The 27,951-nt window shown below is 37.3% G+C and overlaps 1 protein-coding gene and 2 long non-coding RNA genes across 3 annotated transcripts; 2 read left to right on the forward strand and 1 right to left on the reverse strand.

The window, feature by feature from the left end:
* Window positions 1–317: 317 nt before the first annotated feature.
* On the forward strand, window positions 318–27,949 carry grk6 (G protein-coupled receptor kinase 6). Its single transcript, XM_086098732.1, has 16 exons — window positions 318–570; window positions 10,528–10,623; window positions 14,755–14,867; window positions 18,227–18,304; window positions 18,766–18,866; window positions 19,646–19,738; window positions 20,127–20,190; window positions 22,267–22,407; window positions 24,007–24,197; window positions 24,271–24,308; window positions 25,283–25,372; window positions 25,481–25,689; window positions 26,054–26,191; window positions 26,759–26,896; window positions 26,994–27,128; window positions 27,559–27,949. The coding sequence occupies exons 1-16, from the start codon at window positions 519–521 to the stop codon at window positions 27,607–27,609; spliced, it is 1,728 nt and encodes a 575-aa protein (XP_085954858.1). The 5' UTR covers window positions 318–518; the 3' UTR covers window positions 27,610–27,949.
* Window positions 2,933–4,076, forward strand: LOC147160550 (uncharacterized). The gene is made up of 2 exons (XR_015097427.1): window positions 2,933–3,078; window positions 3,767–4,076. It is a non-coding gene; the product is annotated as an uncharacterized LOC147160550 (long non-coding RNA).
* Window positions 4,067–5,468, reverse strand: LOC147160551 (uncharacterized). The gene is made up of 2 exons (XR_015097428.1): window positions 5,331–5,468; window positions 4,067–4,673 (listed from the first exon to the last, which is right to left on the reverse strand). It is a non-coding gene; the product is annotated as an uncharacterized LOC147160551 (long non-coding RNA).
* Window positions 27,950–27,951: the final 2 nt, after the last annotated feature.

The raw sequence follows: 27,951 nt of genomic DNA on the forward strand, positions 1-27,951 counted from the left end.
CGAACTGTTGTGGTCATGTGATTTCTTAGACCTCGCTCCGCCCCCCTTATTCTTTCAAACCTTTTTTTCTTGTTTTTGTTTTGTTAATTTTGTTGGTCACTTATACCACTATTTTAAACGTTATATAGTTGAAAATATTGTATTAATGAATGGAGTTGACGAGCGAGGATTTACTTTTTTTTTTTAAGCCAAGTGAAAATGGGCGACTATATATTTAAGGGAAGTCGAATATGAAGATTCCGGCAAACTTTTATTTTGAAATGCAGGAGGAAGGGTTGAGGGATGGGTGGGGGTAGGAAGGGAAGGGAAGGGGGAGGAGGTGGGCGCACAAGTGCGGATGTCACCGGTCAAGACTGCTTGTGGGAAAGCAGGAACTGAGGACTCAATTTCCCCTCTCGCCGGTCAGGAGGAGGTGGTGTGTTTAAAGAAGTTCGAATCTGCCCGGGAGGGGGTGGCGGTTCGGTTCTGCGGAGCTCGGCCCCGGCGTCGCCGCTGCTAAATTCGACTACAGAGCCAACATGGAGCTGGAGAACATCGTGGCGAACACGGTGCTACTAAAAGCTCGGGAAGGTGAGGATGGAGATGGCGGATTGACAGCTCCGGTCGTCGGTAGGGGGACGAGTATGTGGGGAACAAACCTCTTGGTCAGTGCTTTAGTGGTCTACATATTCACTAGTAGTTCCTACTTACTGAATGATCTAGCGATGTTCTCTGTTTACGAGCAGAACTCCATTTGAAAACCGAGTAATAACATTTTTGCAGTCGCCTCCCTTACATATACTATAAACTAAGGCATTGTAGGATCAGAGAAATTAACACCGAGTTATCAATTTGGCATAGAAATATAGTATTATTTAAGTTCATGATTAGGGTTAAAAGTTCAGGTCTTCCATCTGTCAATTACATCGCTGTAGTACGGAACTCCATTTGAAAACCGATCAATTAAAAATTTGCTATCTCCTACATAATATATACGCGTCTTATGTATCAAATGTAATGTATAATCAGACTATTTGGCCCCTACTTATTGATGCGGCATAAAATTAGTTATTTAAAGTTCAAATTGCCATGTCTTCCTTGCTTAATAGATTGTTCTGTCAATTACATGCTGAAGTGCAGAATTCCATTTGAAAACGGAGCAATTAAAATTTCCTGTCATCTCATGAACCAATATAATGCCTGACTACAGTATTTAAGTTAATATGATTTTTTTTTACCCAGAAAAGAAACACACCTAGTTATTAATTTGACAGAATTATAGTGTCATTTATTTGGTTTAACATAAACCCATTGAATGTAGAGTATTTGGTTATTAATTAGCAGTGAAATATAGTAATTGAAATTGATTGATTACTGATTAGTGAAGCAGTTTTTTTTCCAACTCTAAGAGCGCTATTGTGCATAACTCCTATTTGAAAATTGAGCATTTTAAAGTTTCCTGTCACATATCCGACTCCTATAAACTATTATAATGCACAAAAAGACTGCTTAGCATGTGGTTATTGATTCTGCAAAGTAATATAATGTTTTTTAGAATGGCTCAGGTTCCCTGTGAAATATGAGTGTAGCGAATTATCGAGTTTCTCCTGGTTGATGTTGCAGCATCGTCCTGTTGCTTTGCGAAACAGGATGTTGAGAGTGAGCAAATTGTACTTTGTGGGTAAACGTGCAATGTCTGATTTGACTCTTTTGTCTCACGACAACAGCCTGGATTTGGAAGGATGTCGGCAGGCCGCATGTGTGTTTATGGAAAGCTATTTGAGAATATATTCAATATCTAAAAGTATTTTTATTGCAGTTTTTTTTTTCACCTCAATATTGCGATTTATTTTTTCAAGGTCTTCTTCCTATGTATTTTTTTAAAGCAATAACTTACTAACGATAGGTTTAACTACACACTAGTAGGTCAGCAAGAAAGATGAGTAGTAAGTCACTACATTCACTCTGTTACTTTGGTTAAGTAACTTTTTGGATAAATTGTATTTTCCATAGTAGTTTTAATAGAAAATAATTTTACTGGAGTATTTTTGTTCAGAAGCACACTTTTTACTTCATATTGAGCCAAATTCCGTTCGCTGCATTAAAAAAAAAAATCTACCGTTATTATTGTTTGCGCAATCTATTTGTTTTGGTTTCTCAGAGAGACTTCTGCCTCGGGTGTTGTCACATGACTCTGTTTCACCAATCCGACGTAAACGCTAGAGATGTTTGACTCCATTCCACCAATCAAAAGGAACCAGGAAGTCTGGTGATGGCATAAAATCTGTTTACCTTAAAGACTACAAAAAAGAACAGCTACCTTATGAACTGTCATCTGTGTCTGCTTAAAAAATTCCTATGGAGGTAAATTTGGTGCAAAACTAACTTGTGCAAAAAATTTGTACCTGTAGAAAAAAGTCAAAATTTGTATCTGTAAAAGTCGTGATTTGTATCTGTAAAAAAAATGTGTGCCTGTAAAAAAATAAAATTTGTGTCTGTAAAAGAAATTTGTACCTGTAAAAAAAAAATGTGTATGTGTAAAACAAATTTGTATCTGTAAAAACAAATTTGTACCTGTAAAAGTCATGATTTGTATCTGTACAAAAAAATTTTTGTACCTGTACAAAAACTATAAATTTGTATCTGTAAAAGTTGTGATTTGTACCTGTAGAAATGACAACTTGTAGTCAAAGAAGTCGCCACTAGGAGTCACAAGTGGGTTTTCTGCTGCTGTTCAGTGACGTGAGTTTTGCCCCATTTGTCGCGCTACAAATGGAGCAAAACTAATTTGTACTTGTAGAGCGCCGTGATTTGTACTCGTAGAAGAAGAGGGCGGGCTCTGGAGGATTTGGGCGGGCTAAAGCTCAACCTCATTGGTTGAGCGAACAACCGTGGGTTGAACTCAAATGACGCCCATAAATCCGCAATTCCAAACAGAGTAGCCACACTAGTTTTCGCGTCATTTTGGAAGAAGAGGACGTCCCAGGCGTGAAAATTTCAACATGGTTCAATATACGAACACCGTGTGGAACAGCTTAAACGTTGGTTGACATGCAGAGCACTCCAAGTGGGCAGAAAGAAAGAAGTTTTAGTATGAAGGTAAGATTTATTGTACGAACATAGCTCGTAATCCGGTGCTAGCTAGCTAGCTCATCTCATGTTGTTGTCACGAAAACTGAACACATTGAAGTCACGATTTGTATTTCAAGATTTGAAGCCTACCAGTGTAAACATACGACCAATAGCTTGTACCTAGTACAAAAAAGTGGACAGTACTCAGCTACTTGTATTTGACTAACATTATATTCAAGCATCTGTACTCTTACTATCATAATAAAATGAAAACAAAACGTTTTTACTGCGAGTGGATCTTTAAGCCGCTCCAGGTATTTCAACCTCAACCCTTTATCCTCTGTATTTAATCAGTTTATTTCAAATATTATAATTTATTGATAAATGTCAGTATTTTTTCAATGTATGCTTTGCAAACAGTTAAAATAAAAGGCTCTTACACTTTTAAACATACACATTTGCTTTCAACACTGAAGCCAAATAAAAATAATGCAAATGGGAATGTTTATAAACAATGTCTGTGTCTATCAGTATTACCACTATTTCTGATATTAAGATGTGACAAAATCTTTGTTTTTTTCTGGCTAACAAGATAAAGCTAAACATTTAACTGATTACGTATAATGTCAGTGGCTGTGTTTTGATGACACAGCTAGGAAGCTATGATTATTTTTTATTGTATGAATATGCTGACCCAATCATTCTATTCGCACAGATGCCAGCATGCAGTCAATCAAAGCTACTTCTTGATCAATCGCTAGACAGTGGCACATGGTGTGACATCAAACCTGCTTCAAAGTGGCTGTGAAGTCCAACAAATGAGAATCCTTGATACACTGGTTACGGTTCTGAGATAATTTCACTGCAAACACCTTTGGGAAAGTGAAGAAATTATGCTTTCTAAATGTCTTCCAATTTTGAGTTTGAAATGTTGCAGGAGTACAATTTAATCCATATTGAGAGTTATTTGAAATAGTCAGATCAAATAACAACATGTATCATTCAATAAACAAGATTGTGCATCATTTGAAATGTTTTATTTGATGTCCAGAAGAGCCGTTTCTGCATCCATCCAAGACGAGAACAGTATTCTTCTCACAAACAGAACAAAAGTTATTGATGGAGCTGTATGAGGAATTCAAGACTCACCAAAAAAGGCAATACTGCTGCTATCACTAAGACGAGGGAAATATGATTGGCAAAAAGAAAAAGAAAAAAGCAGAACGACTAAATATATAAGTTATAATTGTTTCATGTTAGATGTGTATTTCACATTAATCGTGTTATTAATTATTGATTTAATGTAAAGCACCTCGAATTTACCTACATATTCATTCTTCACTGTTACATCTCAACAGTAGCCAAAAGCGATCATGGCAGCAAGTCGGCAAGTAGCCTATAACAATATATATATAAAAAATAAGACTAAATAGGTGTTGCCCATTATTGTAGCCACCAGAAAAAAAGACTGACCACTGCCACAGGTAGATCTGCAAAATAATTTTCCATAATCCAGTTTGATGGAATACCCCCAGGTGTCATCTGTCTCTTGGCTGCTTTCTGATGGAGTGGGTCATCCTTTTCACTGATGCTTCAGCAGTGTCTCCAGCAGTTGTCTCCACCTTTTGAGCAAGATTTTGAAATATATGAGATTCTCATTTAATTAAAAATAAATAAACTAACATTTGACCTAGTTACTTTTGTTAAAGTAGCTGCGTGACAGTGACACTGCTCACATCTTAGTAATACAGATAGACTGGCATTTCAAAAGCAGAATAGCCAATATTTAAATAAGAGTAATGTTACATTGGAAAATGTAACTCAAGTAGAAATTAAAAGCGCAGAAAAAATACTTGCACAAATATTTGAGTACTGTGAGTGATGAGTAAACTAAGAGTGTAAGAGCAAAATACTGACATTTGTCAATAAATTATAATATTTGAAATAAACTGATTAAATACAGAGGATAAAGGGTTGAGGTTGAAATACCTGGAGCGGCTCAAAGATCCACTCGCAGTAAAAACGTTTTGTTTTCATTTTATTATGATAGTAAGAGTACAGATGCTTGAATATAATGTTAGTCAAATACAAGTAGCTGAGTACTGTCCACTTTTTTTTTTTTACAGGTACAAGCTATTTATCGTATGTTTACACTGGTAGGCTTCAAATCTTGAAATACAAATCGTGACTTCAATGTGTTCAGTTTTCGTGACAACAACATGAGATGAGCTAGCTAGCTAGCACCGGATTACGAGCTATGTTCGTACAATAAATCTTACCTTCATACTAAAACTTCTTTCTTTCTGCCCACTTGGAGTGCTCTGCATGTCAACCAACGTTTAAGCTGTTCCACACGGTGTTCGTATATTGAACCATGTTGAAATTTTCACGCCTGGGACGTCCTCTTCTTCCAAAATGACGCGAAAACTAGTGTGGCTACTCTGTTTGGAATTGCGGATTTATGGGCGTCATTTGAGTTCAACCCACGGTCGTTCGCTCAACCAATGAGGTTGAGCTTTAGCCCGCCCAAATCCTCCAGAGCCCGCCCTCTTCTTCTACGAGTACAAATCACGGCGCTCTACAAGTACAAATTAGTTTTGCTCCATTTGTAGCGCGACAAATGGGGCAAAACTCACGTCACTGAACAGCAGCAGAAAACCCACTTGTGACTCCTAGTGGCGACTTCTTTGACTACAAGTTGTCATTTCTACAGGTACAAATCACAACTTTTACAGATACAAATTTATAGTTTTTGTACAGGTACAAAAAAAATTTTGTACAGATACAAATCATGACTTTTACAGGTACAAATTTGTTTTTACAGATACAAATTTGTTTTTACAGATACAAATTTGTTTTACACATACACATTTTTTTTTTACAGGTACAAATTTCTTTTACAGACACAAATTTTTTTTTTACAGGCACACATTTTTTTTACAGATACAAATCACGACTTTTACAGATACAAATTTAGACTTTTTTCTACAGGTACAAATTTTTTGCACAAGTTAGTTTTGCACCAAATTTACCTCCATCAATTCCTGCATTTCATTTTACAAGAACTCCACAATAATCAATTTAAAATAAATTATTGTGGCTCAATTTTTGCTTTAATTTGTTATTTTATAAAGATGTTCCGACAAAAAAACAACAACTCGTGAGCAAAACAAATGGTTGAAATTGTGAATGAGTGTTGAGAAACAGAACAAAACTCTGACAAGGACAAAGACGGCGCTTGAACCCCACGTGTAAGCCGAGCTGCGTTTGTTCACTGTACGTTAATCCAGTCAACACTAATGGCCGAGATTTAACGTTATACTCGGGGCAAGATGCTTCCTATTAGCGAGCGGCAGAGGCGCTGTTCCTATGAGTTCAATCAACCTCAGCACAAAAGATTTCATTATGCTGTTTGTCTCAGCCGAGCTCATCAAAAGATTTGTGCGGATGCTTATTAGTTTTTCTGGCGTCCCTGTGTCTCCTGAATCCAGTGAGTTGTGTGTTTTCTCCTCATTGGAAATACAGTAACTAGAGGTGTCAAAATTTTAATCGTAATTAATCGCATGACTTCAGTGGTTAACTCACAATTAATCACAAATTTTATATCTGTTCTAAATGAACATTAAAATGTACAACAAAATATTATTATTTTTTACAAATTTTCATACTCTTGTTAACATAAAAGTAGAAAAAAAATTAAACTAATAGGAATATGGCTGCATCTTTTAGTCATTGATACAGTAATTTCATAATAATTCATTAAATTGAGTTAAAATTTAAAAGATGTACTGTACTGTAAAAAACAAAAAAAAACAAGTGTCATATTGATTTATGTCAAGGTCATTTTCTGCCACTAGATGGCATTATTGCATTTGTAAAACATTGGTGATAGCTGAGTGCATTTTTCTTTTCATATTAAGAGCTATCTACTTTTAACATGAAGTAACTTGTGAAATTATGAACATTTTTAAAATTGTGAAATACAACTTGACTCCAGTCTCCACAAATATATGCATTATTATTCAATTTATTACTGCTAAATTTTGACGTGAACGTGTCTGCTGCGTTGCGACTGGAATTCCCCCAGTACAGGCTAGGGTGGTCATTAATCGCGCGTTAAAAAAATGTGTGGCATTGAAAGAACTTTCGATTAACTCAAAATTAACGCACAAATTTTGACACCCCTAGAAATAACGTAAATATAATTATTTTATGGTTTAAAATGCTGATGTTGAAAGACTTACTTACTGAATGTGTAAGTAAAGTTTCTTTGTACATTCGCCATACACAAATTCGCCTATTTGTGTATTTGTTGGTGAAACTATAATCTGCCATGATTTTTTAAGGAACTCACAAAATCTGTTGTGTTTTTGTGCTCAAACCAAAGCCATGTCAAATAAAAAAAAATAGCTTTTCTTGTTGAAGTGAGGGGAGGAGTTTCATTTAGTCAGGCTGAAATTCCAAGGATTTGAACAATTTAACAACTAGGGGGCATTTCGGTGCTGCTAGTATAGTCCAGGAGGCTACTAGCGCATAACATGCCTATAAATTGGGCCTATAGTCTTGCTAGTGCAGCACAGGGGTTTACTAGAAAGGCTTTGTGAGGGCTGTTGTTTCAAATTATTGAATTAAATTACGCATGTTGTGCATTTTTTCATTTCATCTAGTCAGACATCTGCTTTTATTCCAACCCGGCAGCTAACGCTCAGACTTTTTATAATTTGTTAATCTGCCACATAATAATAAAAACACAACAGCAAAGGCTGGCATTGTCCCAACGAGATTTGTATCTTCTTGTTTTGCCCGTAGGATTGGCGGCATTTGCTGCTTTTAGCTGATCGTCAATCAGATTTACGATCGTTGGTGTCAAAATCCTGCGTGGCAAAACAGGAAGCACCACCTCCATGCTGTCTCCCTTTTTTCAGTACCACTTGGCCCGTCACAGGGCGCTATGACGCGCTTTAAAGTGACTTGGAGTTCAGTAGTTCATCAGTGCCTCCTCAGGTGGTCTTCCTCTATATGTTGCTTTTATTCCCACGCGGTTCATCTTGATCAATGCTCCCCCCACACGGATGCACGGAACAACTTTGCTTTTGTCTGCGATTCCATGGCCAACTTTATCTTTAATGTCGCATCTTGTCTGCATTCGGAGTACAGTGCTGTCTGTACATCCTCCATCGCTCCGGCACGAACAGCAACCTTGTGTTTGATTAGACAAAAACGCAGTGCTGTTAAGAGTTTCACCCGCTCTATCACGCTCTATCCAATGTTAGCGCTTATGCTAATTTTCTTACCAATTGTTTTTTGTTTGTTTCTTACAATACAATACAAGCAAGTTCAAATTTAGAGGTGTGTGCCTTGAGTGTAGTACCACATTGTGCCTCAACATGCTGGGCAGCATTGAGTTCTACTGAAAGAGTTGCAGTTAATTAAGAGCACGAAAAAGAGGCAGAGAAGGTCCCCAACTGGTAGTTCCTGCAGAGCAGAGATAATACTTTTGCCTGTGGGTATTGTTGTATGCTCTGTTTAATAGTATTGCTGCGCCGTTTGTTAAAGTATAGGGATAGTTTAACGATATTGGGCATTTTAATGAATATTGGTATCAGCCTTTTTTTTTTTTTAATCTGACGGCCGATATAAGGTCAATATAAAACCATTTATTTACATTTTCAGTTAATGGTGGGGTCTTAAGTTTTGATCATTTGTGTTTGTAAACAAACAATTCAAAACGGATTCAAAACACAACAAAATGGCAAAATACAGACTGGGGTGGGGGTTGGTTGATGACAAAATCACCACCACACATTAACAGAGGCCCAGAGTTGTTGTTTGAGAAGAATTTCATGTGTATACATCTAGTGTTTATGAAGTAAAAACTTAAGACCCCACCATTAGCTTTATAAAGACATGCTGCTGACTCTGGGAACCTTCTGAATCATTTGTTTTTGTTCGACATTAAAAAAAAAAATTTGAACGTTTAACATTTCAGGTATTTTTAATTTTGGGGGAAAAAAATAGTACAGTAGAAAACTATAGAGCGCTATAGAATTTACTTGTTTAAATGTCCATTTACGTTTTTAAGACTTACTGATAACTTTGGGAGCTCCCTAAACATTTTGTTAGAAATTTAAATTAATTTTCTTTTGTCTAAAATGAAAAAAAATAAATACATAAAACTTCTATATTTGGAAAAGTCTGAAAAAATGTTCAATAAGCATGCTTTAGGACATTACAACAAAGTCAACATTGGCATTTGTATTTTTTTTTAAATTTTGATGCCAATATTTGTATTCCCCCTTTTTACTGAAAATGAATATCGGCTCCAAATATTGGTTATCGGCCTCCTTTACTACTAATAATCGACATCTGTATCGGCCTTGAAAAACACATATTGATCTATGTTATTAAAGTAGCAATTGTTTAAAGGTTTACATGTATGCTAATTTCTGTTGTCTATGGTGTTTCACAATCTACATTTGCATTAAGCTTGCGGACTTTCGTTTGGTGAAATAATATTGTTTGGTATTGATGTCCGATAACACTTTTTTCAAACTGATACTAGTAGACTCACGCTCTTGTACTTTTGATATATAAAATTGACACAAATTACATACAAAAACATTTGTTTATGGCAGATGATAAGCCAATGTCAGATGTTTTGTGTGCCTTAAAGTCGCACTAAGGAACTTTCAGTTTACATTGATTATGGCGACACCATATGGACAAAAGCGGTATTGTTATGTCTGAAGGAAGACCACATTTCCTATGAGGACAAGCGCATTGCGTTGTTTTCTAGTGAAATCCGGGCCAATATTGATCCTTGACAGTTCTTTCATCAGGAGCTTTTGACATATGCCATAAAGCATTCACCACATTTATAGTTTTTTGTGTGGCAGTGTTCTTACCATCCTCCTCAAAGTTGCTTAGTGCCAGTAAAAATGATACAGAACCCCTGGGGTTTGCGGGGGTGTACTTTACTCTCCACATTGTTTGTCAGTGGTCACACTGTAGTGTCGTCACCATGTTTGACATCCAACTTCCGAGTCCTTTTTTTTTTTAACTGCCCCTGAAAAAGCTCAGCAAACACGAAGTTTCCTTGTGGTTTGATGGTGTTTGTTATTTATACATCTGCACAAAAATGTGACAGTTATGACCACTTAGCCCAGACTTTCCCTTTTATTGTATTGAATGAGCCAAAGTAAATTTTTCACTTGAAAAAAAATCTCACCATACAAAAATATACTACACTAAATTATTCAGTTTGGAGCTATATGTCGCTGTCATAGAGAGATAAAGAAAGATATAAAATAAATAATAATTTTCAGAGCACTGAAGTGATATTTTTCCAAGCTTTGATAGTTTTCAGTTTTGGTGTTTTTATCAGTTGATCCAGTGTTTACGGCACTAATAACTATCATCTACATACAGTAAATATTTGATATCAATAATTAATATTGTCTGTGTTGTTGTTTGCAGGAGGCGGTGGAAACAGGAAAGGAAAGAGCAAGAAATGGAAGCAGATGCTGCAGTTCCCTCACATTAGTTTGTGTGAAGAGCTGCGACAAGCCACCGGTAACCTTGTTGTAATATCATACTTAATAAATTCACAATATCAAAAAACAATATCTACAAACTCGCATTTGGTTATTTAATCAGCCCAGAATTTGAATGTACCCAATTCTCTAATAATGTTTAATGTTATTTAATTTTAATTTTTTTAATTAGAATTTTTATTTCAGTGCCATTTTATTTAAATGTGTCATTAGCTGGAGCTGTCACAAAAAAAGTGAGTCAATAATGGGGAAAATAAATAAGAAACATTTTTTACACTTTTAAAGGGATATAATACGTTTTTAAAAACTTGACTTCTTTTTACATTTTATCCCAAAAAAGTTCAGTTTGAAAACAAAAAATAATTAAATATCGTATATTTAAAGTTGCATTGTGCCGTTTAAAAAGGTCATGTTAAAGCTTTTTCTACATCATGCATGCTGCACCAATGCCCAGATGAGTACGAAGAGCCCTGACTCTTTTACTCTGACTGCATCTATCAGCTTTTATCTTCTATCTAATCAAATCTATTTCAAATTGTGGGAGAAACAGCTTTTTTTTCAACATGGCCCTGGTTGATCTCTTTTGCTCTGCTGCCACTTGCTGGCCGTTTTTGTAATAACTACCATTGCTTCAACCATTCTCTTCAGTTCAGAGGCGGCATGAAAGTCTTCTGTATGCTCTAGCATAAAAATAAAAAAAACCCATAACAAACGTATAAATACGTCTTTGGGGCACTTAAAACATTTAAAATAGAAGTTATTTATATGTTTTTGGGAGTAAATGAGTTAAATACAAAATCTCTGATAAATAATGTACCAAATACATAATATAGAGAAGATGTATCTTATGAAGTCAGACTACAGCCGTCGCTTTCTGTAGGCATATAAAACAGGATTAACTCTTTGACCGCCATAAACGTTATAAAACGTTTAGCATAAACCTAGGGAAGGGCGCCGAGGACGTTAAAAGACGTTCACTATGTTTTTTTATGTTTTTTTTGGAAACGGGTGCAGGAAAGCCTTGGGCAGCTGTGCTGAAAGTATCAGGCAGATCTGGTTAGTAAAAGACTTGTTTTGGCCCCTAGAGGGCAGCGATGACTCTCTTTGCACAAGGTTGGATGGGCCGCCCACCGTGGGCGTCAGTAGAAGACGTGAGGCGGAGCTAGAGTGTTGAGGAGACATGGCTGAATAAGCCACAATGGCTGACCAAGCAACCGGTTGCAAGCAGCTCACGCTTGAGCATTTTATTCAAAGACGGAAAGCATCGATCAATACTAAAAAGCGCATTGATGTCGACGATGATGATGACTCCGAGCTTGACGCCAAAGTTGGAAGCCTTGACGCGACTGTTATGATCACGTAGTAAGCCTCACCGGCTAAGCGCGACTAGCGCTGCTAAGGCCGGAAAACGCGCACAATAACCGACCGGGTACTTCTACACAATCGGACATTCGATCGGGCGATGGAGAGTTGGCATCGACCAATGCAGATTGATGATGATGATGATGGTGAATCCTGAGGTTGACGCCACAGTTGGAAGCCTTGACGCGACTGTTATGATCACGTAGTAAGCCTCACCGGCTAGCGCGGCTACCGCTGCTAACGCCGGAGCTTTCACATGCGGACATTTTGTCGGACAATGAAGAGTACCCCGAGTCCAATGCATATTCGTCGGAGGAGCGGGTACAGTCTGATCACGGAGAAGACACTGTTTCTGGACTACGATGCCACCATGAATGGAGTGGATAAAATGGATCAAAACATCTCTTACAACCCGGTTTAGCAACTGAAGGACATGAGGAAGCCAGACGTAACACTACCGTAACGTAACCGTAGCATGATCCTGATATTAGACTTGATGGCAACACACACTGCAGTATATACTTGCTATTCCCCGGAAAAAACGGCCTGCAAGAAAGTGGAGCACGCGAAGAGGCAATCTGTTGTGCAAATGCTGTTGCGTCTCCTTGCACGCAGGAGAGTGTTACGAAAAGAAAAACTGTCGTTGAAACATCCACATATTTGTAAATAGCACCACAGTTGCACACATTTGTAAATAGTTTGCCAAATTGTTGTCAAATTGTTACACTGTTGAATGTAAATAAACGTATTTTGCTATCAAAAAACACTTTTTCATTCTTGGTGGTAGTGTTTTATAGAAGTAAAGCACTATTTAGGTGTTTGTGGCATCATTCATGGACAAAAAGAAGTGTAAAATTCACTAGAATGCATGAAATAATATCGTTTCACTAAAAGCTTGATTTCTCCGTATTTTGGTCCAAAACAGGCGAAATTGGGTGAAACTAACCATTTTCTATTGTTGATTACTAAAGAACGGAATAAGGTAGAAACAAACTATTTTTTCTGATGAAAGATGAAAGTCCAATCTTTCATTTGGTAGTACATGTGTTTCCATAGTCCGAACAGAACATTTTCTGTGGACCTTGAAAGATCAGTCAAAACGCTTAAATCGGCTGGCACTGACGGCATCCCTTTTCTGAAAACGTCTGGCAGTCAAAGAGTTAAAGAGGATTTCACATTCAATAATCGTCAGCAAAAACTAGACTGGGCTTGAAATACTTCCTGTTTTCACTCGCCTTCTTTCAAAATTAAAATTTCAAATTTTTGTAAATTCTTTATTTTGGGGTACTTTGACCAAAAAAATGTCACACAGGCATGTTATTAACACAAAAGAGATCTGTTTTAAAACAACAACAATTTGTCTCTTTTATGCTTTAGTCAGTTTACTTTAAATTTTTTAAGTTAAACAGTTTCCTCTATTGAAGTCTAGGAAGCCTGTTGCTCTCTGCTGCCCGTGTAACAACATGAGCTTCTCTGCCGAAGGCTGCCATGCAAATGGCCTTTGAATTTGAATGAGTCAAATGGCCACCTCATGACTAAGCAAGACAGGAAGGAAGTGTTTTGAGAGCTCAAGAAATGTTACCGATGTACAATCGTAACCCCCCCCCCCCTTGCGTGTAGGTACATTTCGGTGTGTCTGTTATTACGAAAGTTGGAGTATATTACACGCTCTTGCGAAAGACTGCGGCAGGAAACCGTCAACTTCCTTGTTTGGCAGCAGCTTTTTTTTTCTTTTTTTACCATATGACATTACGAATGTTGCAAAAGAAGGAGCTCTTCAGGTGGATTTAAACTCGCCAGGTGCGAATCTACATTGAAACCTTCAGTAACGGGAGACAAAGCCCCTCCCCCACCACACGCTCCTTACTTGTACAGCTTGTTCTATACAGTTGATTTTGCATGTTTGTCCTTGTATGATACACCTCCTGCGGGTCTATGGACAGAGGCGGCAAAAGTACACACACGCAGTACTTAAGTAGAAGTAGAGATACTTATTTTTTGTAATCGATTAATCGACAAGTAACCGATTATCTAATTAATCGACAACTATTTTCATTATTGATTATAATTATTTGGAGCCTTTTTTTGTCCAAATCCTCAGATTTCAGCACATCAACAGTAATTGTTCACTTATTTCTGTAGTCATTCATGAAAGAAGACTGATTATTACACTTTAATGCAAAATTAAAATGATTAGTTGATTAATCGATTGAATAATCGATAGATTAATGGAATCTCAAAATATTTGTTAGCACTAATAATTTATTGCTTGTGTTTGTTAAAAAATACGTAGAAAGAGGACCTTTAAAGAAATAATCACATGTTAATTCACAATTGCATTATTAACAAAATAAATCACAGATGGTTTTTCAAAATGGTTCGTCCCTACTTTGGATCCTGAGCTGCTCTTTTGATACAAGATGGCCTGTGCTTATCTACCTCAAATAATGTGATTCCAGAACATTGGTGGCTCAAAAAAATGCCGCAGTGTTTGACACATGATGCGGTATGCTTTGGATCGTGACAACTGAAGACGACAACCACACGAAAAGGCAGAATTTTTTGCAACGCAAAATGTTGGTTTCTGGAAGAAAAAAATGTCCCCCAATGCAACTCGTGGAACCTTTTATCTCAATTTTCCTTAGCCACTGATGACATGTGACAGGAAAATGTGAAACTGACAAACATTCTCAGAATGTGTGTTGCTCTGATGACTAGTGATATTTGAGAGGACAATGTAGCCCAAAAGTTGCCTCAATTGACATTTTTCTTTTTGGTCCTCCAACAGAGAAAGACTACAGCAGCATGTGCGAACGGCAGCCCATCGGACGCTTGCTCTTCCGGCAGTTTTGCGACACTCGACCCGAGTTGAGGCGCTGCGTCAAGTTTCTGGATGGCGTGGTAAGATTTAGTGCTGTCACCATCAAATATTTTTAGAATAGATTTATCTATCGATTACTCAATCGACTAATCGTATTCATTTTAAGTTTGTATTAAAGTGTATTACAATTTTTTTCCCTGATTTATTGTTTATTAACTTATACACTCCCAGCCATTTTCACAGAAGCAACCCCCTTCACTCCCAACTGTTTTACTGGATTTTACAAGAATATTGTGTTCTATTATTATAAAAACATGCAACCTACTAAAAGAAAGATTAGAGTCTCTTCTTTCATCGGGAAAAAAAAGTATATTTCTATGTATATTTAGAAATGAGAGGATTCGGACAACTTTAAATTAAAAAATGGCTCGAAACAATTACGCGATTATTAAAATAGTTGTTGATTAATTTGATAATCAATTACTTGCCGATTAATCGATTAATTTTGACAGCTCTAGTAAGATTTGAGATACGGTGAATTCCCGTTTATTAAACTTAGTATATTTAAAGAGCAGAGAGCCATAGACTATCACTAACAACAAATATCATTGATATTAGAGCAATTATAAACGTTCAAACAACTAACACACTAAACAGCAACATTTGCACAATACAAGTACAGTATATATTCTCCCTGCTGTGTGGGAACAATGAATATTACTGGATACATACATACATACCGAGTAGGGGTGGGAATCTTTGAATGCCTCACGATTCGATTCACTTCAGATTTTTGGGTGTATCCGATTCAGAATCTATTTTTGATTTGACAATGATTTTTGCTCAATCTATAGATGTGCAAGGAATTGTAATGATCTACTCCAGTCTGACTCACCAATGCTAATTAGCGCGCTACTCGCGGCACTTTTATCAATCAAAAGAACGGCTCCACGCTGCAAAAAAACAACTTTTATCGGAATAACTTGATTGTGACTTTTTCCTTCTCCTCTCTAATGTGGCTACAACTTAACAGTGTATCAGACCGCGTAGAACCACACTGCCCCTAAGTGGCCAAATCGGGTACAACATGAACAGCACTCCCAATAAAGGCGCACACAAACAAAGGGAAGACAGTATAAATTAATTTAAAGAAAATCAAGTTTGGGACATTTAAAATCGATTCTGAATCGTACTAAATGAGAATCGATTTTTTTGGCACACCCCTAATACCGAGTGGGATGGCGCCGTGCATACAAGTCATTCCTATTCTTCAAAGACCAAGATTTGTTGCGAATAGAGCATGCGCAGACAACAAACTTATGCTCCGCCCACGTTCAATCAAGGAATTCTGAATCTGTTTATATGAATGAATATTCTGGTTACAAAAAGGGGTAATCCAAGGGGTTTTATTTAGGTTTTTAAAAACACAAACAAGAGCATATTCGGAGTTTTGCGCGTGGCCTTTGAAACACTGCATGTAAACATCCTGAAGGCGTGTGTACCGTCACGTGTACTGTAAAAATCGATTTTAAAAAACGAATTGCTGAAAAATGTGCAAATTAGCGAGAGCATGCACGATGAGCAGAGATACTGGCGCGTGTGTCTTGAGTTGCGGTTGTTCTCGGGCTTGCACTTTAGCGCACAATGATTCAAGTGTGAGGCAGATAGTCAGGAAGTGGATCAGGTGATAGTAAATGTCATAGCTGAACCACAATTTGAATTAACTTTAAAAAAATAATCCCGGGTCAAAATGTGTCAATGCGGGTTGAATTTGTGTAAAAGCCTCACATTCTTCATTTTACAAGGGGACATATTCAAAATTGACTGTTGGGTTTCTGGAGAGCCTGTTCACCAATCAAGCATAAAATGAAACAAACTTTTTTTCTTTTCTTTTTTTAAGCATGCTGTTAAGGATCTTTTTTTTTTACTATTTACAAAAAAGTTAGTCATAATAACTGCATTAATCTTGGCAAACTAAGAGTGGCTAATCCGACTAAAACATCATCATCACGTTTATAATCATGAGCGACATAGTAACCGCATAAGCACAATCCAGCCATAAGTGTAGCTAAAGGTAGCCTATTGTAGCGTTACCCGTAGGATGACTCATCACAGTCAATATATTGATCCATCGCCATGGAATTCGCCCGTGACTATTCAATAATGAATGGATCGTTTATGATTAGGCCAAAATGTTATTGGAATGATGGACTGAAGGCGCTCCAGCCTGACCGGTCGGCTTTAACGGCTCTCAGCAGCTCACATTAACGAGCTCTTCGAACCCTTCTCTTGACCACTTCCTGCCCGCCTGGAGACTGAGATGGTAAAAGGAGAACGCAAGCGGCATCTATGTTGTCACTTAGCGTTGGCTCGCTCGTTAGGCGGCGCGGAGGAAGCACTTTGCAGGCTTCCGGGCAGGCTCGGCTTTACAAGTGCTGGATGCAGTCGGTTGCTTCATAAATCAAGTGCCGTTCAGGCCTGGTTGGCAGATTTCTGAATGCTGCCACCTGCTGGCCATTAGGATATTTGAGCTTTTTCCTTTTTGGGCCTATTTCAGTTTTTTAGTCATAACGTGCCTTTTTTAAAATGTGGATAAAAAAAAATTTCTGGCCCCCTTATTGTTATTTTTCTTTTGATTATATTTTGTTTCGATAAAAATGTTTTTTGATATATTTTTCAATCACGTATGTGAAAGAATTACTGACTTAAATATTGAAACCATACATAAAGTTATAGTGACTTTAATCCACTACAATTGATATGTTAAATAGAGTTCAGTTGTATTTAACTTTTATTTACAATACATTTGTATTTAATATTCTCAAGCTGTTTTGTATTCAAATATTTATTTTGGTACTATTTTAATTCAACTTTTACGTGCAATACATTTTTATTACATTATTATTTGGTACAGTTTTTTTATTTGAATGTTACAATAGTGTACAAAAATATTACTTAGCCAAGTATTTTCTGAGGGGCTGTTAAAAAATTTAATATAATTTTTCATTTTACTTTGTGGATTCATTTCTGTTCTTTGTCAATGATATTTTAAAATGATCATCAGGGTTTTCCTGGCTCAAAATGACGCAGAGGTGGTATCATCATGACTATGATGGCTCGGTGCCAATACCAGTCTTATTTTAAGCCCAGTTTTTACACAATGGCAGTTTTCTGAATAGCACAAAGTTCTTGTAATTTTGTCCCAAATCAGGCTTTTCTTTTGAAGTGTGATAACTTAGTCATTTACGAATATTTTTTTCACTTTCAACCGCTCAAAATGTTCAGTGGCATCAGACCTGTGAATTTTGTACACAGGAAAAACCCTGATTATTTCAGTCACATCATAATACTACATTCTAAGATAGTATTATTATTATTATGACTATCACATTTCTCTATATGTGATATAATTATTTATGTGGACGTGTGTGCCCTGCAGGCGGAGTACGAGGTGGCACCAGATGAGAGGAGGAAGGAATGCGGTCAAGAACTCATTGACGTTTTCTTCAGTCCAAAGGTCCACCTCCAAAGTCACCTCAAAAGTTTTGTCTTTTGGTCTGTTTCCGTCCGGGTTTTCTCATATTGACTTGCTCTACATTGTGGAATGGGTTCTAATATTGACATTGTCCCAATATGTATTTTTGTTTTGTTGTTCCCTAAATTGCATTTGATTTATTATTTATTTATGAGTATTTTTCCACGATAGACAGACATAAAAGTGAAAATACATTAGTGCAATTTGAACCAAAAAAAACAAAACACTGATTCTACATTGACCCGTGCACTACTGCTCGAAGAAATTGAGTGAGAATAAAAAGTTTTTGTTTTACTGACTAACTCATTGTCAAAATCGCATTACGTGACATGGTTTGAAAATACCAAATTGAACAATTCAACAGCACAATTCTTTCATTATCAGTTTTCTAAAATAACTGAGATTGGGTGTCTGGTTGGTTATTCCTTCTTTGTGCTTGACAGTCGGAGGACCACGTGCCCGAGGTGGACGAGAGCACCGTGGCCCGGTGTGCGGAGCGGCTGCAACAAGAGGCGTGCAAGGAGCTATTTAAAGACTCCACCAAGTAAGAGCACACCCCAAACTGGTTATGATATTTTTAATGAACACTACTGCACGTCCAGTTCGTCCCTTTTAAAGTTAATACTAGTAATATGGTACTATAATCGCAACCCCCCCCCCCTCCCATTTGCTTGTTTATGACAGAACAATTGTTTCATTCATCTTTTTTTTTTTCAGCAACAAACATTAGCCAGTCAGTTCATTGGCCCATTTTAAAGTTGAAAAATACATGAAAATTTGAAAAAGGTACAAACAAATAAGATTTTCTTCACTGACCTTTATTTTCTTCTTTTTTTCTTTTAATTTTATGTTTAAATTTGGCTCTTTTTTTTAAATGTTTTTTTAATGCAGCAGGTCCAGGTTTTGGTTGAAATTTTAAAAATCATAGAAAATCTTTTGAAAATGTAAAAAAAAAAAGAAGAGGATATACATTTTTTGTATAAAATGAATACAACTTCTGCTATATATTTTAAATGTGTTTTTTTTAAAATAAATCCTATCTGACTAATTATTGCTCTTAGTATTTTATTCCTAAATTATATCACGAAAATTTTTAAATTGTAACTGCTGAGCCCATTTGCACTCTGTTGCGAACCAAAACAGCAGCACTCACCAATGCATCTAAACAGTATTAAAGATTGGTTTAATTGTGGCTAGTGGGATGTCCATGTTTATGTTGTTGTAGTTTTTAATGCCACTTTTACTTAACATAATAAATAAAAAGAGTATTTTTGTTTATTTGTTTTTGGTGCTCAATACTGCTTGTGCAATCTTTCCTTGCAGATTGATCCACGACTTCCTGAGCGTGGCGCCCTTCTCAGACTACCTCGACAGCATGTACTACAACAGGTTCCTCCAGTGGAAATGGCTGGAGAGGTAATCTCCATCCCCAGTGACATCATATTGCAGACTCCAAGCACAAGTAAAAAAAAAATAAAAAAAAAGAGTGACTTTCACAACAACGAGGCACGGTGGTTGCCTGCATATCAGTTGCATCATACGGGAGCTTTTAAGGTGATGGCATTTACAGGAAGTGAGGCAAGAAGCCGTTTCAGCAGACGTGTGGGGGCATGTCGTTCACGTCAGTGAGTGGAATAGTATGTCGTTTGCTGAAATGGTCATCCTTGCCTGTTTACAGAAGAAAAAAAAGCACAACATTTCTGTTTAAATGGATGGATTATGTTTCTAAAGGTTTTTTTTTTCTGCACATGGTGTGTGATCAGTGACTTGACTGTGTGATGATTTGTTTGTTTGGGTTTTCCAGGCAACCTGTCACAAAGAATACATTCAGGCAGTACAGAGTTTTAGGGAAAGGCGGATTTGGAGAGGTAAGTCATTGATGCATTGTTTAACAACAAAAATGTGATTTCATACTAATATAAACAATATATATATATGTATAATAATAATAAATAAAATAATTAAAATGTTAAAGCATTATTTAATACACAAAAATAATAAATACTAGGGCTGGGTATTGATTCAAATTTCCTCAATCGATTCAATTCACTATTAAGTTAAGTTTGATTCGATTTTTTGTGATTTGATTCACTTCAGTTCAATCCCGATATTGATTAATTATGGAATATCAATTATTTAAAAAAAAAAATATATATATATATATATTAGGGCTGGGTATTGCCAACAACCACACAATACGTATCACGGGAGTCGCGATACGATACGTATACGATACGTATCGCGATACATGTATCCCAATACATGATCTTCAAGGCGATACATATCCCAATATTTTTACATTAATTGACTTGCATTTTTAGTGAAACAGTCATATATATGTACAGTATACCTAAATGATATGTCCATTATGCTTGATGGCAAAAAAATGTTTTTGTTAGCACCTCTTCTGGTTTACCACCAAGCGGCATGCCTGGTCTAAATGTGCACGCACTGCAGACAGAGCAAGGAGCAACTTTCACGGACACACTGGGAAAATTTATGAATAGGCAGGAGTTAATATGAGTAAAAATATCAAAGTATTAAAATGACAGCTTAACATAAATGTGCTTATTTGAAATATTTGGGGAAATAATAGCATTTTTTCCATGTAATACATTCTAATTTGTTTTTGAACAAAATATTGAAAATTGGTACGGTATTTCGTTTGTAAGTAAATAATTGTTTATTCTTCCGCTGTTTTAATTTTTCTTAGCAAGACACAGTAGCCAATCACTGATGGGCTATTTTTAAAACAGACTTCACGCGTACATATATTTTTTTTAAGTTGCAGTATGGAACTTTTTTCCCCAAAATAACTTTACAGTAAAATGTGATCATTTATGACTGAAATATATTCTAATTAGTAGATTAACACCTTAGCTGTTCGCAATGGGTACTCCTGCAAGCCTCAGGCCAATCGTTTTCTGACAGGGTTAGAATTTCCCGCGCCCTGTCTGTGGATGTGACGTAATGTGCTTGGTGTGTATATAAAGAACGGTATGTGCAGTTTCATTTTTCCTCACCAGGTGGCAGTAGTGATTCAAAATGGAATATTCTACGTTCAGTAGCTTTAAATAAGTCGGCTACAATGCAAACTAAACACCCAAGGCACTTTGTCTGCACACCCCTAATATATATAAATATATATATGGGTAATATATATATATATATATATATATATATATATATATATATATATATATATATATATATAAGCTAAGCCCCCATTCATGTGCCACAAGGCACTTTCCTTAACATGAAAGATCTTGATCTAAATGTGCCGTGTAATTTGCCCCAAAGCGTGTTTGACCTCTCAATGCGTTATCTGTTTGTGGTGCGTTTTATGAGCACAGGGTCATGAGAAAAGTCTACAAAAGGACGCATTAATACGCTTTCCCATCAAAAATACCATATTCTTAGCACGTGGCCGGCTATTTATAAGTGACCCTGCCCCCTCTCTGCTAAAGTCGCTTTATTGACACGTGCACACACATGCTGTAAATATAAACGATATGTATGTATCAGTGTTTGTTTTCCACTGCACTGGGTTTAGCGTGAGTCATTGTCTATTCTAGTGGATTTTTGCTGAGAGAAAAGGGATACAATACAAACAGCTGATTTTGATGACTTGACTCTCCGCCATCAGGTCACGGCTGACACTCATCACTTAAAAAATAAAAAAAATAAAAATCCCATAATGTATGTTGAAATACTGTACAGTTCAATTGTCTTAGAAATTAGACATTTTTGTTTTTAATAGTTTTTTTTTCAGTACAATTTTTATTGAAGTAATAAGGTATATATTTTTATTTTCCTGTATTTACATGCAGCATTAATATTGAAACCATCCGAATGTTACAGTGGCTTGAAATATTATGAAATTATTATGACCTCTGCCAGTTTTTTTTTTTTTTTTAAAGGCGGCTTGTTTTTTTGTTTTTCAGGTCTGTGCGTGTCAGGTGCGGGCCACGGGGAAAATGTACGCCTGCAAGAAGCTGGAGAAAAAAAGAATCAAGAAGCGCAAAGGCGAGTCCATGGCGCTCAATGAGAAACAGATCCTGGAGAAAGTCAACAGCAGATTTGTGGTGAGCCAGCGGATTATTTACACATTTGTATCAGTTGATTCGTACGTATAACTAGAGCTGGGCGATACAGCCAAAAAATAAAATCAAAAAAATGTTTTCAGTCAGCCAGGACGATTATGATTTTAATCGATTTTAATCCAATAAACCTAACAAATGTTTATTTAAAGATTGTATTTATTCAAGAATAATTCCTATGCAAAATATTCAGACAACAATAATCTATACTGAGTCTGAATCAGTTTTCCAATAAACTAAATAAAGATTAGCGGTGCTGATATTCAGCAATATGACGAATATCGGCCGATAATATATCAGTTTAAAAATGTGTCAACTTCAGGAAAGTATTTATTTAAAATTTCAGTTGACATTGTAAAAGATCTCTGAACTTCTTGTTAGAATTTTAGAACAAAGATGTTTATTAACTAAGGGCGCACTAGGGCCATTTCTTCAGTACTGTACTGAAGCCTGATTGCCACCCCCCTAAACTGAGGATCTGAACTGTACTCAGGCGCGGATCGATTGCGCTCACTACAATGGCCCTAGTGTGAGTGAGCGCCTAATTTATTTTACAAATCCTAAAAGTTGCTCAATAAACATATGCTTAAAAATTCAACGAATTTAAGAGCTGTAGTTTGTATTTTTTGTCAATTTTGAGGCCAATCCTTTTCAGTATCGTTTTTTTTATATCGGTTATTGGGGTCCTTGACTACTAATAATCTGTATCGGTCTCGGCCCTGAAATAACTGTATCGGTATATCTCTACTCACAATAACATCTGGATGTAACAGAACATAAGAACAATATATTTTAATAATCCAGAAGACAAAATTCGATTTCCCAAATTAACACATTTTCAACAATTTGATTTTCTAAATGGCGATTAATCAAATGTATTTGATTTATTGCCCAGCCCTACGTATAACACAAAAGGAAAAAAATGCATTTTAACTTGTCAACGTGACAAACGGTTTACTTGAGGGAGGGTTTGGTAACATCCTTTGGCTTATTTTAACGTGCGTTTGTGTATGCAACTTGCAGCCCGGGGCCGCAGGATTTTCAATAGCCATGCATTCAGCTGTGTCTTTTTTCTTTCTTTTTTTTGCTCTCATGCTGTTAAGAAAGTGTTGATTGTCACGTTGCAGAGCGGAAGTCAAAGAGAGCCTCAGTTCGTTTTAATGGCAACCTACCAGGTCATTCCAGTGGTTTGCAAAAAGGGGAGGTGACAGGATCAGATCATATGTTGCTTTGTTAACTCAAAGAAAATCCCCCCAAATCTTGCTTCAAGTGGACAAAGCGTTCCCTCGGCGAAGATCCCCTTTAGGCCATGACGCACAGCTGCGGAAAAACATGCCGCGGTATTAACGAGAAAAAACACCAAAGCAGAACGAGGATCTCCTGTTTTTGCGAAATTACAGCAACGAGATGACGTTTATCCCAGAGGAGATTGAGGACAGCAAGCATACAAAAGTGCTGCATCCAAGTGGAGACTGTGGAGGATAACACTGCAGTATTTAGAACTAAGGCAAAGAACAGACGAAGGGCTGAAACATTCATCCAACTAAGTCATTTTCCCATTTATACTCTCTTGCCCGTCTCCAGGTGAGCTTAGCGTACGCCTACGAGACTAAGGACACCCTTTGTCTCGTTCTGACGCTCATGAACGGCGGCGACTTGAAGTTCCACGTCTATCACATGGGCGAGGCGGGCTTCGACGAGAGGAGGGCCGTCTTCTACTCGGCCGAGATCTGCTGTGGCCTGGAGGACTTGCACAGGGAGCACATCGTCTACAGGTGAGTGCGCGCCCTAACCTAACCTACAAACTATTTTTCTGTCTTATACTCGTTTCGTTTTTATGCCACACAGGGACCTAAAACCTGAAAACATCCTGTTGGATGACTATGGTGAGTATTTATCTCATTCAGTGCCATTGACGGTTATAGACGTCAAAAATCCATTTGAACTCATTCAATCGCAGCCATTTTCACGGAAGCAATCCCCTTCGCTCCCGGGTGTTTTACTCGATTTTGACTTATTTTGCAAGTCCCACAGAATATTTTGTTCTATTGCTATAAAAACATGGAACCTACCAAAAGAAAGATTAGTCTCTTCTTTCATCAGGAAAAAAGTATATTTGTATCTGTTTAATCAATATTCACATTCCTGGGGAAAACAGGCCCTGTCTGATATCTTATACTCTGCTGCCACCTGCCAGCCATTTGTTGTAATAACTACCATTGCTTTAAGCCACCTCTTTGTGTCAAAAACGGCATCAAAGCCTTCTGTATGTTCTTGCATAAAAAAAAAGTGTAAATACACTTTTGGGAGTAAAGGACAAAGTATTAAAAAACGTGTTTACACCTTTCTGGGTTTGAATGAGTTAACTGTGCTGGCAGTAGGGCTGCTCAATTATGGAGAAAATATTAATCACGATTATACTGGTAATAATTGAAATAACGACTAGGACGATCATTTATTTTTTGGTAAAAAACAAGAAAATGTTAAATGTAAAAAATATTAAGACAAAAAAAATCCTTTGAAATAATTATGCAAATTCCTTTTGGATGAAATTTATTAAATTTGTTCATTTAAAATAAAATTGAAAAGGCGCAAATATATACATTTAAACAACTCCACTTAAAATTTGTATTAATATTTTTTTTACGATTAGCTGATTTTGTAATTGTGGAGTGTAATATTTGAATTTGTAATTGAATTTCGGCTAATTGAACAGCCCCAGCTGACAGCGAATGAGTTATTGCGAGGGGCCGCTTTATAAATGTAGAGTTTCAGGCGATCGCTCACCAAGCGATGATTTCAAGCGTGATGATGGTTTAATGTGACTTTTGAGGCATTACATTTTTTTTTTTTTTTTTAGGACACATTAGGATATCGGACCTAGGTCTGGCCGTGCACGTACCAGAGGGCCAGACCATCCGGGGCCGGGTAGGAACGGTGGGATACATGGGTAAGAAGAACCCACTCGCATTCATTCGACCTCTGCGGGGGAAACATAAACGGTGGCTGTGGTGGTCTAACGCTCTTTGGGCTTTTTGTGTTTCTCACCTGCCTCCAGCTCCGGAAGTGGTGATGAACGAGTGCTACACCTTCAGCCCCGACTGGTGGGCGCTGGGGTGCCTGCTGTACGAGATGATCGAGGGCCAGTCGCCCTTCCAGCAGAGGAAGAAGAAGATCAAGCGGGAGGAGGTGGAGCGGCTGGTCAAGGAGGTGCAGGAAGAATATTCGGGGAAGTTCTCGGAGGAGGCCAAGTCGCTCTGTAAAGCGGTGAGGGATAATTAGGCGGGGTACGCACATACGCACACATACAATGATCAGAATGATCGATTCGTTTTGTGTTCCTCAGTAACGTTTGTTAGCCTGATCCCACCAACAACATGAAAAACCCTCTTTTTAATACGGGATATGAACTGTCGAGATGTAAACCAATGGAGGCGACTAGCCAAGCTGCGGTCCTCTTCGCTATCCCTAATCAATTGGCCATTGCTTACACATGCAAACAGGATAATCTCATAATAATCTGTCAGAGTCATCCTATGATTTAAATTCCAAGGGAGGAAAAATGCTCAATTTCGGCACGCACCTTGTTTTGATCCAAAATAACGTTTTCGTTCTTTTTCGCTGTTTCCAGCTGTTGGCTAAAGACCCCAGGGGGAGACTGGGCTGCCAGGGAGGCGGAGCTTCAGAGGTTAAAGCACACCCTATCTTTCACTCCATCAATTTCAAAAGGCTGGAGGCCGGAATGTTGCCGGCGCCTTTCATTCCTGATGTGAGTCCTCCAACTCAGTGGTCACCAATTTTTTTTACGTCCATAACTTTCGCTTGGCTGATTATTAAACTGCTACAACCATAAACGTGAATCTGCCGTATATTTTTATGTAGTTGTATTAGCAGCATAAACAGCGCTTTAAGGTTACTATGGTAACGCGTATCGATGATACCATACAAGGGTTATTTTTAGTAGCACAATAAACGTGAAGCCACATTTGTATGTAACTATATTACCAGTGTCCACCTGAAATGCTTTGCTAGCTTAGCGTTAGCGACCGAGATAATTAGCATCTTGATGTGCGTCAAGAGTCCATCATAGACAGTTGAAACAGAGAGAATCCAGTCACCTTTCAAAATAAAATGCTTTTTAGCCTCGGATGAACCGGAAGTACTGAAAGGGTTTTTTGTTTAGTTTTTTATCTTTCAACTGTATATTTGTGGTCTAAACTATTAATATAGGCAGTTATAACTTTATCCCTTTCACAAATTAACCACCTTTAGGGAGGTTCCCCCCGCAGAAATTAATCTCCGTTGTATTAGATCACTTTTGTGTTCAATGTTGCAGCCACAAGCCATCTACTGTAAAGACGTGCTGGACATCGAGCAGTTCTCCACCGTCAAAGGCGTGGAACTCGAGCCCAAAGACGACTCCTTCTACAGCAAAGTGTCCACGGGCAGCCTCTCCATTCCCTGGCAGGACGAGGTGACGTTATTAAAATCGATAACAATGCCAGTGTTATAAAATATCAGAATATTCTTCAAAATGTTTAAAAGTCTTTTGATTTGTCTTTGGCCTGCAGATGATCGAGACAGAATGTTTCACAGAGCTTAATGTTTTCTACCCGGACGGTACAGTTCCCCCGGACCTGGACTGGCGAGGACAGCCGTCTCCTCCTCCAAAACAGGGACTCTTGCAGCGGTTATTTGGTAGACAGGTGGGTGGTCCCAATCGGAAATTTATTAATGTTGGATTTTTCATGATCGTTTTTTTTCATTTTCACTTTCATTTTTTTAAATTCAGTTCATTTTAATTAAGTTTTAAGAAGGTTTGTTCATTTTCATTAGTTTTACTTCATACTTTGGTTTAGTTTAGTTTTTATTAGTTTTAATATTAGTTTTAGTTTTTTTGACCTTCTGTCTTCTGGAGGGGTACAGTAATACTGATATAAATGCATTTAAAATGAATCCTGAAATTGTGATATTGTCAAAGACCAAAATAAAAGGATATTTTTGCTATAATTATAGTTACTTAGTTTTTGCTTCTTCTTTTTTTAATGAATGTTTTCATTTTATTTAGTTAATAAAAATGTTTTGCATTAACGTCCAATATGCCCACTTCCTGTCCTACTGTATCGCCCCCTGCAGGAATGCTGCGGTAACTGCAGTGACAGTGATGACGAGCCAACCAGGCTGTGACACAAATGCACGCACGCACACACACACACCATATTTGTTTACAACCTTTTGCACATTTCTATTTGAAAGATAGTCGATCTCTAAATGTCCGAATGTACTTTCATCATAGCCATAATAATGATGTTTTTATTATTTAAAAACAAAAACAACAGCAAAAAACATCACAGCCGAGGCTTTTCCCCTACCTGGAGCGAGAGCAGCGGAACATTCGCATTCTGATAAAAAAGAAACAAAAAAGAAAGAAAAGTGCCTTGCTGGAGGGCACTAGTGACAATAATACTTAGTAGAGAGGGCGAAGCCTTCCTCTGTTTGTCCAGGGAATAAAACGAGTGACTTGTGACT

Source organism: Leptonotus elevatus, chromosome 16, assembly GCF_054856555.1.
Source record: "Leptonotus elevatus isolate MCC_2025b chromosome 16, RoL_Lele_1.0, whole genome shotgun sequence".
Classification (NCBI taxonomy): domain Eukaryota; kingdom Metazoa; phylum Chordata; class Actinopteri; order Syngnathiformes; family Syngnathidae; genus Leptonotus; species Leptonotus elevatus.